The sequence below is a fragment of the Arvicola amphibius genome, chromosome 5, assembly GCF_903992535.2.
Source record: "Arvicola amphibius chromosome 5, mArvAmp1.2, whole genome shotgun sequence".
Lineage (NCBI taxonomy): Eukaryota > Metazoa > Chordata > Mammalia > Rodentia > Cricetidae > Arvicola > Arvicola amphibius.
Window position 1 is genome coordinate 118,947,635 of NC_052051.1, and position 13,315 is coordinate 118,960,949.

Below are 13,315 nucleotides of genomic sequence, written 5' to 3' on the forward strand. Positions count from 1 at the left end.
CTTATGTTCTGATAAATAAACTAGTAGGGTGTAAAGAGTATTTGGGACACTATTCTTGGGATGGAGAAGTATTCCTAATTTTTTAAGGTACTCTAGTGGCTTCACAGAATTCTTGTACCTATAGCACGGCATAATACTTGTTTAAGGTGATGTTCACCGGTTTAGAAAACAGGTTATTTTCCAGGTGACTTGTTGACATATTTTGGTTACCGAGTAAGAGCATACTTGATCTTATGTTCTTGTTCTGCTTCCTAAATATGTCGGACTTCATTCTTTCTGGCTTAATAACTACAGGCTAGAAGCCAGAAATTGCCTTTATAGCCTCGAGTTTCCTATCTCTGTGTTCTCTCATTCTTTTGCGGTGTTGTTGCTTTCATAGTTACTGCATGTTTTTTGTACCATATGTGATTCTGTTCTGTAATTTTTTTTCATAGTCATGTGACTTGAAGAGCAAGGTCTGTCTTAAACAGAGTAATCAAAGTCATCAAACAAGAGACTTGGGTGGTACTAAGCCAAGTGGTGATGGCGCATGCCTTTAATCCCAGCATTTGGGAGGCAGAGGCAGGCAAATCTCTGAGTTCGAGGCCAGTTTGGTCAACAGAGCAAGATCCAGGACAGCCAGGGTTACACAGAGAAACCCTGCCTTGAAAAATCAAAAAAAAAAAAAAGAGAGTTGATATTTAATTAATAGTAAATGTTGAAGTGTATGAACAGCCTTATATGTATATTTCGATTGCTTGACAATTAGAAAATTAAGTTTGGACTGGGAGTGCAGCTTAGTGATAGAGTAATGCAGAGGGCCTTGGGTTTGAGTCCCAGCATTAAAAAGATTTGTTTTTTGCTAATTTAACTTTATGCATATATTTAACTGGTGGTAGCTAGAATCTATGTTTTAGATATCAAAATCGCATTTGGAACTGACAGATGTATGTGTATGGTCATGCATATTATCACAAACAAAAACAAATCTGGAGGGTATCTCTTCCATATATACTTTCATGAAAACCCCTAATTAAGAGTAAGATTAGAAAGAAAGAAAGAAAGAAAGAAAGAAAGAAAGAAAGAAAGAAAGAAAGAGATGAACCAGGCATGGTGGTGCCTTTAATCCCACCATTTAGGAGACACAGGCAGGGGCATCTCCTGTGAGTTCCAGGACAGCCTGTTTGTTCTTCATAGTGAGTTCCAGGACAGCCAAGGTTACATAGTGAAACCTGTCTCAAAAACAAAAACAAAAAACAACCAACAAAGACTAGGATGAGTGAGGTGTTGTGCTCTCTTTTAATCCCAGCACTGGGGAGTTCAAGGCCAGCATGATGGCCGTGTGGCAAAACTCTGTCTCAAAAAAGGGGTGTGGGTAAAGTGAGAGGAAAGTATTACAGTCTTGATGTTTTAGTGTCACCCAGAGTTCATGTGTTGAAACTTAATCCCCAATGTGAGGGTAGTAAGAGGTGAAGCCTTTATTAATGCACTATAGAAAATAAAATTATCAGTGTTTATTTTCAGTTTCTCCTTTATGAAGGAACTTTGTAGCTGTAAGCACTCATTGTGAAATTTTCTAGCTTAATTTCTAATTGAGATTACATCGGGAAAGCATTTTCATATTTGTGCATTACTTTTATAGCCATCACTGTGCATGCCTAATATTTCCTATGTCTCTGATAGTCAGTGGTTTCCCTGACTGTTATCACTATTTGGTTAGAAATAATGTTGTCTCTATAATAAACAGATTTTTTTAGTGTTTAAGTCTTTTCAGTGTTTACCTTTGTTTTTTTCTGTCTAGTTTTTAGTAAATATGATTATTGGTGACTGTTAATACACATTAGGAATAAGTGGCCTTTTCCCTATGATTCATGAACACTTTATTAATGGTCTTATCTCTGAAACAGAGATCACACTAAGAAACTAAAATCAGTCCCATGTTAACAAAAATGTAGATTTTGTTTAAGTGGAAGGAGGTCTACTAGATTTTGTCTTCTTCCTGAAGCAAAAAAATGTAATGGCTTTTTAGTAGTATCAAAGGTAGGACCTTCACTTTTTCATCTGGGATTAGCATATGTCTGAAATCTGAAGCTGGTGCCTTAGCTGTACAGATAGTAATGTCTACAAATGGAGAATACATCAAAAGAGAAAAGAGTTGAAATTTGAGGGCTTTGTAGATGTTTGTAGGTCAGTATTTTTGTTAGCCTTTTCTAGTAAAAATTCTGATTTATTTCTTTCTCTCTTTTCTTTTATAATGCAGGGGATTTGAACTTAGGTCATCACTACTGAGCTATATCCCCAACTTTTTAGTTTTATTTTGAGATAGGGTTTCACTAAGTTGCCTAGGCTGTTAGTTCACTCTGTATTCCAGGAAGGCCTTGAAATTATAATCCCTCTGCCGCCTCAGCATCTCAGATAGCTGGGACTTCAGGACTGCACCAACAGGTCTGTTGTGTAACTGATCTTGTTTTCTAAGATGACTTAAACATTATTAAAAATATCTTATATTGTATAGGATATGAATTTTAATGAGTCCTCATACAGTTTTTGAAATTTTCTTTTGTTGGTCGTCATTGCAGTTAAAGGTAACTACTGGTTGAGACTTAACATATTAATTTGTCTCACAGATATATGTTAGAAAAGTATATGTGATATGAAATATATTTTACTTGCATGGAGTTACAGGCTAGTTTTATTTCCCAAGGAGGGTTCTCTGCCTAATCTTTTAAAACGTTTTAAAGATTAATCTTATTTGTGTGTGTACATTGTATGTATGTGTGTTATATGTATGGGCATTGAACTCAGCTCATCAAACTTGGCACCAAAGGCTGTTACCCACTGATCCATCTCACTTAGTCCTTCTCTTGAGCAGAACATTTAGTTGCCTTGCAGATTTGCAATTTTAGTGTTAGTTTTTTTTAAATTAATTTATTTGTTTTTTGTTTGTTTGTTTGTTTTGAGGCAAGTTCTTCTATGTAACCTTAATTGGCCTGGAACTCACTAGGTAGACCAGGCTGGCCTGTAACTCAGAGATCCACCTGTTTCTGCCTCTTGGCCCCTCTTACCCCTCTTCGCCTCTCCTCTGCCTCTCCATCTCTCCCTCTCTTCTCTGCCTCTCCCCTTCTCTGCTTCTTCATCTCTTCCTCTCTCCCCACTTCTCTTTCTCCTCTGCCCGAACCTCACTTTCCATTGCCTCTCCCTTTTTCCTCTGCTTCTCCTCTCTCCTCTGCCTCTTCATCTTTCTGCCTCTCTTCTGCTTCTGGAATGATGGTTATTTGTTTTTTGAAACAATGTTTCTTATAGCTAAACTGAATTTGACCTCTGATCTTGTACTCCTGTCCTGCCTCCACCTACAGAGCCCTGGAACATGTGCCACCACCATTTCCAGTCCAATGTAATAATCTAAGATATATATTAGTAACTTTTGTAACCTTTTTAACAGAAACCCATCTTTTTCTGAGAAATATACATGTTTAATATAGTTATAGATGCAAAAAAATTTAAAATTTCTAAGCTGTGCTGTATCAGTGGTCAAGCAGAATATATGAACTTGGTTCTGTAAAAGTGCTAAAGGCTTTGTGTACTGTTGTTGCATACTACTCATGGATACAAGAAGGAAAAATCATTTTAGTGGGAAAAGGATGACTTGGGGTAGGAAAAGGGTCTTAGGCTGTTTCTGTGATACAGTTCTGGTAATTCTCTTGGGTTACTACTAGCTTAAGTATCGTATTTGTGTTTGTGAATCTTTGAAAATTATGTAGTAGGAGTTGCTGTGTTGAAGGGATGAGTAAGACTTGAGAAAGGTCTGAATAGTTTCAGCACAAGACCCCCAAATGTCTTTGTTTCTTTGATCTTTCACGTAGTGTGACTTAGTGTTTCAGACTGATGATTTCCTTGATAGCCCACTTTATTGGCACATATTGGGAGATAATAGATTTGAATGCTCTTCTTATTCCTTTGAATATAGCATGTATTTGTATTCAGTGTCTGAGTCTATCATACACTGTTATTATTTACATTAAACAACTGTTTAAACTGTGATCACCTTTCTTAGGGTATTCCACTTTTTTAACTAGTCATCCTCATTTTTAGCATTATTACATTGAAATGTGTTTCCTGAAATCTAGAAGGAAGCATGTGGTACATGCCTATAAATCTAGTAGTGAAACAGGAGGACAGATACAAGCTTGAGGCCAGCTTGGGCTGCGTTGTGAGATATGTAGCTAGTTTGGGCTACATATCGATAACTTGTTTCAATTTCCCTAAAATGTGTTTCATCAAAAACTGCTCAATTCCGTATTTGTCTTTTAGTCTGAATACTAAATTATGTAAAAGGTACTTGGGCTTGTTTAACCCAGTAACTGAATGCTTTACCTGTTTCTGACTAGAAATTTCATATTCTTTTTTGATTTGTTTTGTCTTTAGAGCAGGGTCTCTAAATAGCCCTGGCTGTCCTAGAACTCATTATGTAGACCAGGCTAGTGTTGAACTCACAGACATCTGCCAGCTCCTAGATTAAAGGTGTAAGCCACCAGACTGGACTTTGTAGTCTCTTACTCAGAATTATGCTTGTCAAGTATTGAGACTAAAGATTTTTTGATAAAACCAGAAAAAAATAATGTTGCCATTTTCTGCCACATTTGTTTGTTTACTTAAATATTTTATGCTTATGAGTTTGTGTGTACATGTGTGTGTGTGTGTGCGCGCACACACACACATCTTGTGGTACCTGCAGAGACCAGAAATAGGAGTTGAATACCCTGGAACTACAGTTGCAGTGGTGACTACTATGTGGGTGTTGGGAATCAAACCCAGGTCCTCTAAAAAGAGAAATACATATTCTTTTGTTTTGTTTTGTTTTGTCTTTGTCTTTTGAGACAGGGTTTCTCTGTGCAACAGCCCTAGCTGTCCTGGAACTAGTTCTGTAGACCAGGCTGGCCTCAAACTCAGAGATCTGCCTGCCTCTGTGGGGTTAAAGGGTGTACCATCACCACCCAGCTTGAGAAATACATATTCATATTTTTAACCACTTAACCATTTCTTCATTCCCTTATTTATTTTTCTGTATGCTTTTTAATCTGTGTTAGAGACTATCCTTACCTATGACTGGTAAGATGGCTTAGCAGGTAAAGATGCTGGCCACCAAGCACCAAGCCTCATGACCTGAGTTCAGTCCCTAGAGCCTATGTGTTGGGAGGGAGAGAACCGATTTCCACATGTTGTCTTCTAATCCTCACAGGTATGGTATGCTTGTACACACACACACACACACACACACACACACGCACGCACGCATGCACGCACACGGGTGCGCACAGATGTAAATATTTAAACAAGAAGAGTATCTGTGTTGGCTGATTTGTGTCAACTTGTTACAAACTGGAATCATCAGAGGAGAAGAATCCTCAGTTGAGAAATCCTCCATGAGACCCAGCAGTAAGGTATTTTCTCAATTAGTGATCAATGATGGAGGGCCCAGCCCCTGGTGGGTGGTACCATCTCTGGGCTGGTGGTCCTAGGTTCTATAAGAAAGCAGACTGAGCAAGCCACGGGAAACAAGCCAGTAAGAGCTGCTCTTCATCATGACTTCTGCATCAGCTCCTGCTTCCAGGGTCTTGCCCTGTTTGAGTTCCTGTTCTAACTTTATTCAATAATGAACAGAGCAATATGGAATTGTAAACCAAATAAACCCTTTCCTCCACAACTTGCTGTTTGGATATGGTGTTTCATCACAGCAATAGAAACCCTATGAGTTTACCTTCCTTCCTTTTTTTTTTTTTTTTTTTTTGGAGACAGGTTTCTCTGTGTACCCCTGGCTGTCCTGGAACTAGCTCTGTAGACCAGGTTGACCTCTGCTTTTGAAGTGCTGGGATTAAAGCTTTGCACCACCACTGCCCAGCTGACTTTCTTTTTAAATTTTGTATTATTGTAATATGCAAATAATAATACATATTCATTCTTAGTACACTTTGACCTTTGCTTCTGATTTTGTAAATTAGCTGTGTTTTATAAAATTGATATTGACTATATTTTTTCTTTTTTAGAGTTAGGTGCATAGTCTGTTTGTCTCTGTCTCTCTCTAGAATTAGGTGCATGGTCTCTCTCTCTATGTGTATGTGGAAGCCAGAGGTCAACATCAGGTGTTCTTCCTCTTTCCCTCTCTACCTCATCTCTTACTGAAATTTCCTGATTGGCATGCTCGGATTACAGACACACTGTCACCTCCAACTTAGGTGTGTGCTAGGGATCCGAAGTCAGGTCCTCGTGCTTGTGCTATAAGGACTTTCTCAGCCTCTAGGTGTGTGGCTTTAAAGAATCACCCTTCCTTAAGACAATATTGGCAATGAAGAAAAGTTTTGCTCTTTTACTAATATGTAGGCATTTGTTTAGTTGCTTATTTGTTTTAAGATAGTTTGCTTGGCCCAGTGTGTCCCTGAACTCAATGTGATCTTTCTGCCCTGGTCTCCCAAATTCTGGAATTATAGGTTTGAACCATCATTTCTGAAGTAGAGGTACTAGTTTTTCTTTTGTTGGGAAATGTGATTGACAGTCATAAGTTGAAATGTCTTAAGCTTTCTGCTTGACAAAGGAAGCCTAAGAATTGTCGAACAAGATTATATTGAATAGCATTTATAAGAATTTGATCACTTTGCTAATACGATGACTTAATTTACTGTCATCCTGAATGTTCATTTTACTTTAGTATGAAGAACAAGGCGTGGTAGCACACACCTTCATTTCTAGCAGGCAGAAGCAGGAGGATTTGAGGCCATACATAAAATTTCAGGCGAGTGAAATCCAGTCTCAGAAATAAAACAAACAAAAAACCCTTTGAGGCCACGTGGGATATGTTTTACTTAAATATGCATGTATTAGGAGATCTAGTCTATTTTTAAAATAATACATATGTAATTGATTATATATATATATCAAAATGTAAACTTTTAGTTTGATATGACATAGCTCAAATATTACGTCTGACAGATTGGTCAGGAATCAGCAAGCCAGAATCATGTGATCTCTGGCATAGGAGGTGTTTTGAGTATCAAAGCAAATGAAGGTTCTTTCTACCACCTTTCAAGCACTTGTATACATGTTTTGAGCTCTTGGAGCTTTCTTTTGTTTGCACCTGTGAAGCAAACTAACCAGTAATGACTACAGAACAGGCTGTGAGGTTAACAGTAGGTTGAAAAGCCGATTTGGGATGTTGGTCTCTGTGGCTCTAGGGTAAGATACTCTGAGAAGAGGAATAATCTGTTCATCACTTTCCCTTCCTTGTTTTTTTCCACTGGTCACATGAAACGGGGGTGTTATTGGTGCCAGTAGTATAGGGGTTACCCCTTCCCTCTTGCTTCCGAGAAAACAAATAAATGTCCTGATTCAATGTTCTCGTTCTTACTAGAATCTTGGAAACAGTAGGCAAAGTAATTATTAAAACAAATAAACAGAAAAGGAAAATCTCACTTGGAGTACATATATGCTGCTTGTTACAATAGCTGCCTGTGTTTGAAGTCACTTTAAATCTTTGATTTTTCTAAAATAGGGTAATTTCATTAATAACATAACTATTTACAACCTGTGTTTTACAATTTTAATTTTCTCTTTGTCTAACTAGATGTGATGCTGACCCTTCAGCCCTAGCCAACTATGTTGTAGCACTGGTCAAGAAGGACAAACCTGAGAAGGAATTGAAAGCCTTTTGTGCTGATCAACTTGACGTCTTTTTACAAAAAGGTAATTTTTTGTGAGCCTTTAAGTATTTTAAGTAAATATTTCTATTTTTTTTTTTTTTTTTTTTTTTCGAGACAGGGTTTCTCTGTGGCTTTGGAGCCTGTCCTGGAACTAGCTCTGTAGACCAGGCTGGTCTCGAACTCACAGAGATCCACCTGCTTCTGCCTCCAGTGCTGGGATTAAAGGCGTGCGCCACCATCGCCCGACTAAATATTTCTAATTTAAAACTTCTTGAAAGCAGCCAGGGCTGGTGGCGCATACCTGTAATCCCAACAGTTGGGAGACTGAGGCAGGAGAATTGTGGGTTTGAGGCCAACCTGGGCTTATGTACAGAATTTCAGGTCACTTGTACAGAGCAAGCCCCTGTCTGAAATAAAACAGAAGCAACATAATCAAACTTCATGAAGGTATGAGCTTAGGGGGAAAAACACTTGGGAATTTGTGTGTAGTCCTTCCTTGCATAGTGCCATGTTAATCTCTGTATCATTCTGATTTTACTGTATGTGTCTATGAAGTAAGACACTTTACAGTAAAGTAGGAAGGGTCCTTTCAATACTTTAATATGCCCATTCAGAATGCTTACTTATTTGTTATGTGTTTAGGAAGGACAGGTTCTTCCCATCCTTCTTTGTCTCTTTCCTATATTGAGACAGTGGCTCTAATACTTGTTAGATTCTTTGTGGCTTTTGGCAGTATTTAGTTGATGATTGAAGGCTATTTAAGGCTACTGAAGTTGCTTTCTAGTGCTTTTGTATGTGTGTGCACATGGCCATGTATATATATTTATAATATTTATAATCACGCATGTGCAGCAGGTACACATAAGTACTTGTGGTGAAAAAGAGGTCAACTCTGGTGTCATTTCTCGGGAACCTTCCATCTTGGTTTTTTTTTTTTTTTTTTTGGTTTTTTTTTTTTTTTTTTTTGAGTTTATCATTTTGGTCTGAAACTTGCAAAGTAGGCTATGTTGGCTGACCAGCAAGTCCTTAGAAATCTTCCTTCTCCAGTACTGTAGCTGCAAATAAGTGTCACTATGGCATGGATTCTGGGTTCAAATTCAGGTTCTTACACTTGTTTAAGACCTATCTCCCCATCCCAGAAGCTATGTACTCTTGCTGTTAATACAGAGAACCCAATGTTCTTTCTCTCTTGGCTGCAGTATCTTGAGGTCCAAGAAGAATGAATATGATTCTCTTCTCTTTGTACCTTTAACTTCCCATCTTCTGCTGGACATGAGGTGCTTGCCTGTGACTCAACACTTGGGAGCTAGAAGCAGGAGGATCAGAAGATCAGTTGCCCTTTACTTCATAGCCTGGGCTGCACGAGTCTCTCAGGTGTCCTATCTTTTTACCAACATCCTCCAACCAAACAGAGCTTGCAGGAAGTTTTTCTTGCTGTTTCCTTGATAGTTCCTGCCCTATCCCACCCATACCCAGTCTTCCTCTACACCACACTGCCCACCTCTCTGTCTTTGAATGTCAGTGAGTGTGTCCTTACTCAGAGCACATAGCCATGTTTTTTGTTTGCCTGGAAGATTCTTTCTCATGTATTTTTGATTTCTTCAAATGTCATCTTGACAGCTTTCCTCAGTGTAGTTTGTATAATGTGGCCGTCCATATTCCAGTTACCCTTTCCTCCTCTCAGTGCTGTTTTATTCCCTTTTTTAAAGATTTTATTTATTATATATAGTGTTCTGTCTGCATGTACACCTGCATGCTAGAAGAGAGCAGCAGATCTCATAATGGTTATGAGCCACTGTGTGGTTGCTGGGAATTGAACTCACTGTGTATCCCTGGCTGACTTTAAACTCATAACATCTGCTTGCCTTGTGTCTCCTGAGTACTGGGATTAAAGGCAGGTACCATCATGCCCAAGTGCCTTATTCTTTTCATGGCACTTGTAACACCCTATATATTTGCCAGTTTATCTGCCTTTTCCTTGTTTGCTTTTCCTTTTCTTGAAACCAACAGCATTTGGTATATAGACTTTGAAAAATCGTATTTATTTATTTATTTATTTATTTATTTATTTATTTAGTGTGGGTATATGTGCCATAGCATGCATTTGGAGGTCAGAGGACAACTTTCAGGAGTGGTTTCTCTCCTACAATGTGGATCATGGAGATTGGAGTTAGGTCAGCAGCTTTGTGGTAATGGCCTTTACTTATTAAACCCACTCATTAGCCCTATTTTTTGTTTTCATCCATCCATCCATCCATCCATCCATCCATCCATCCATCCATCTTGAACTGTCTTTCAAATTACAAAAGAGGTATGTGTGAAAATACAAGAGTGTGAAGAAAGTTGTTTATAAAAGGTTTTGAAGAGTCTTAATTTATTACCTTAAAGTTATATGTTACAGTCAAAAAGAGTTAACAGTTTTATTTTTTTCTTATGTGTTTCTTTCTTTGTTGATAGGGACTCATATAGCACAGGGTATTCTTGAATTTGTCATGTATTGGAAGATGACCTTAGACTTAATCTCTTCTTTGTAAACTCCCATTCTTGCCTCTACCTCTGAAATACTGGGATTGCAGGCATGAAGCACAAGCTTGGCTTACTGTTGATTAAACCCAGGATTTTCTACATAGTGAGCACTCAACTACATCTCCAACTATATTTTTAATTTTTTTAAAAAATATTTATTTATTTATTATGTATACAACATTCTCTCTGTGTGTATGCCTGCAGGCCAGAAGAGGGCACCAGACCCCATTACAGATGGTTGTGAGCCACCATGTGGTTGCTGGGAATTGAACTCAGGACCTTTGGAAGAGCAGGCAATGCTCTTAACCTCTGAGCCATCTCTCCAGCCCTATTTTTAATTTTTTAAAAGTTATTTTTATTTTATATGAATGAGTGTTTTGCTTGCACGTATGTCAGTGCATTATGTGCCTGCCTGGTGCCTGTGGAGGCCACTAGAGGTCATCAGGTCCCTTGGAACTCGGTTATGGGTGGTTATGAGCTGCCATGGGGTTTCTGGAACCAAACCTGGCTCTTCTGTAAAAGCAGCAAACAAGCTCCCTTAGTTGCTGAGCCATCTGTCTAGCCCCTGGGTTGTGTTATTTATTTATCTATCCTTTTGTGGGGATATCACTCTAGTACAGGCTGCCCTGGAACTCATTAAGTAGTCTAGGCAGGTAATTCTTCCACCCAGCCTCCTGATTATAGTATTAGAAGTATGAGCCATGTTCTACTTCAGCTAATAGTTTTGCCATTTTGAAAAAAAATAGTTCGCTTATAAAGTTAGTATGGTAAAGTAGTTTGTCTGAAGATGCTTTTCTGAGATAAAAGTAGTTGGCATTTTAGAAATGTAAAGTACATAATAATTGTGGTATCAGCAGAACCTACTGTGATGCCTTCGAAATACCCAACACTCCCTTGGGTTGGGAATTGAACCATCTGGGCAAGCCCTCTGCCACTGAGCAGTACCCCTTTAGGTGTTCTTAGGGCAAGACCAGTTAAGGTTACATTTAATTAGAGTAAAACTAGAAATATTTTTATATTTGTGTTTTCAGCAAAACTACCTGTTTCTCTTATTCTGTTTGTCTGAGGAAGTTTCAAATAGACCAGAACATGAGTCAAACACAGATACTGATTTCAACCCATTCAAACCTATCTAATTCGGTCTTTGAGTAGGTAGTGCAATCTATCCAACACATAAGGTTATACTATGAGATTACGTCTTCCTATTCTGCATAGACTTCTTTCCCACCTACAGCACACAGTTTGTCATTATGATTTCTTTGAACAGATAAACACACTAAGTATTAGTTTATATCTTTAGATCTGATATTCTTAATAGGTCAAGAGAAATTTTGTAATCTCTCATTTGATAATTTGTTAGTCTCTTGCTTATAGAAACTTTGTTTCTAATCTTTTGTTCTTAAGCAACAAAATCTTACACTTATTTCATTTGCACACATGCAATTATGTTTGAAGGATTTAAAAAGAAACAAAACCTCTACAAGTGGGGATGTCTATTCCTTTAAGGTAAGTCTTGGTTTTAAAAGCCTGACAGCAGCTTTGAAGATCCCTTGTTCTCTAAAAGCATTGGCAACAGTGTTTAAACTTTGCATTTTTGTTTGTGTAACATTTAAATATCTTTTTCTCTTTAGAGACTTCAGGTTTTGTGGACAAGCTATTTGAAAGTCTTTATACTAAAAACTACCTTCCACCATTGGAACCAGTTAAACCTGAGCCAAAACCACTAGTCCAAGAAAAAGAAGAAATTAAAGAAGAGGTAATATATAAACACACTTCTTAGATTCTGTTACCAGGATTCTCAAGTTGAAATTATTTTTATTTTGTTTCTTTGTGTTGTGGTTTTTTGTTTGTTTTGTTTTTTAGACAGGGTCAGGTCTTACTATGTAGCCTGGCTCACCTTGAACTTAAGGAGACCATGCCCATCCTGAAATTTTTTTTTCAGGCATGTTTCCCCCTACACCTAGAGGTGGATTTTCTTAGCTAGGCTACAAACCAGCAAGCCCTAATAATTTGCTTTTCAGTGTTGGGTTTCAGATGTGAACAGGATGCCACATTCATGTGGGTGCCGGCATCTGATCTCAGGTCCTTGTGCTCAAACAGCAAGCACTATTAACTGTAGAGCTATTTCTTCAGCCTTCAGAGAAACCCAGTGGTTTCTAAAAGAGGAAAATTAGGTTACATACAGAGACTTTATTGAAAGTATTAGTGAAACTTCCAAGATAAATCATTAGACAATATACTGTCACATATACAGAGAAATGATTTACTTTTTTAACTACACTGTCAACATTAGAAAAATAAACAGAAATATTGTCAAAGTATACAAACATGATTAAAGATACCGAGCTAATAGACTAGAAAGATGGCTCAGTAGTTAAGAAGTTAACAGATAAAAAAAAAAAAAAAAAAGAAGTTAACAGAGCATATTGCTCTTGCAGAGGTCGTGAGTTTGATTCCAAGCACGTTCATCTGGTGGTGGCTTATAACTATGTAACTCCAGCCCCAGGGCATGTAATGCCTTTGGCCTCTGTGGGCACCTGCACATATGTGCACCTACCCACTTCCACAACATAATTTTAAAAAGATACCAACCTAATTTCTTGCTTGAACCAATAAAGAAACATCATAGCTTTTCTATATAAAGCAAACAATTGATAAGAATGTGGAAAAGAGGTTTGTTTGTTTATTTTTTTGAGATAGGGTTTCTCTGTGTAGCTCTGTCCTGGAACTTGCTATGGAGACCAGACTGGCCTTGACCTCAGAGACCCATCCAGTGTTGGGACTAAAGGTGTGTGCCACTACCACCTGGTTGTAGGATAAGTTTAAAAAAATATTTTATTTTTTGAGATAGGGTCTCATATATCCCAGGCTTGTCTCAAACTCACTGAGTGGCCTAGGATAACTTTGAACTTTGCTCCTGCTGCATCCACCTCCAGAGTGGTATCATTTACATATGTTACCATACCCTGTGCTGGGAACTGAACTAGGGCCTTAGATATGCCGGGAAAACATACTCTGAACTACACTCCCAGCACATACATCTTTATTTAAACTAAAATTTTAGTCATCTGTGTTGAAGGTGACCTCAGAGATCCTCTTGCCTTTACCTCTAGAGTGCT

At 38.1% G+C, this 13,315-nt stretch overlaps 1 protein-coding gene across 2 annotated transcripts in view; it reads left to right on the top strand.

The window, feature by feature from the left end:
* Rbm27 (RNA binding motif protein 27) overlaps nt 1-13,315 on the top strand; it is a 63,974-nt gene that overhangs the window by 7,478 nt on the left and 43,181 nt on the right. For both annotated transcript variants that reach the window (XM_038331065.1, XM_038331064.1), the window contains exons 2-3: nt 7,595-7,713; nt 11,828-11,952. In XM_038331065.1, the coding sequence (XP_038186993.1) occupies nt 7,595-7,713; nt 11,828-11,952 (244 nt within the window). The remainder of the gene's footprint in view (nt 1-7,594; nt 7,714-11,827; nt 11,953-13,315) is intronic.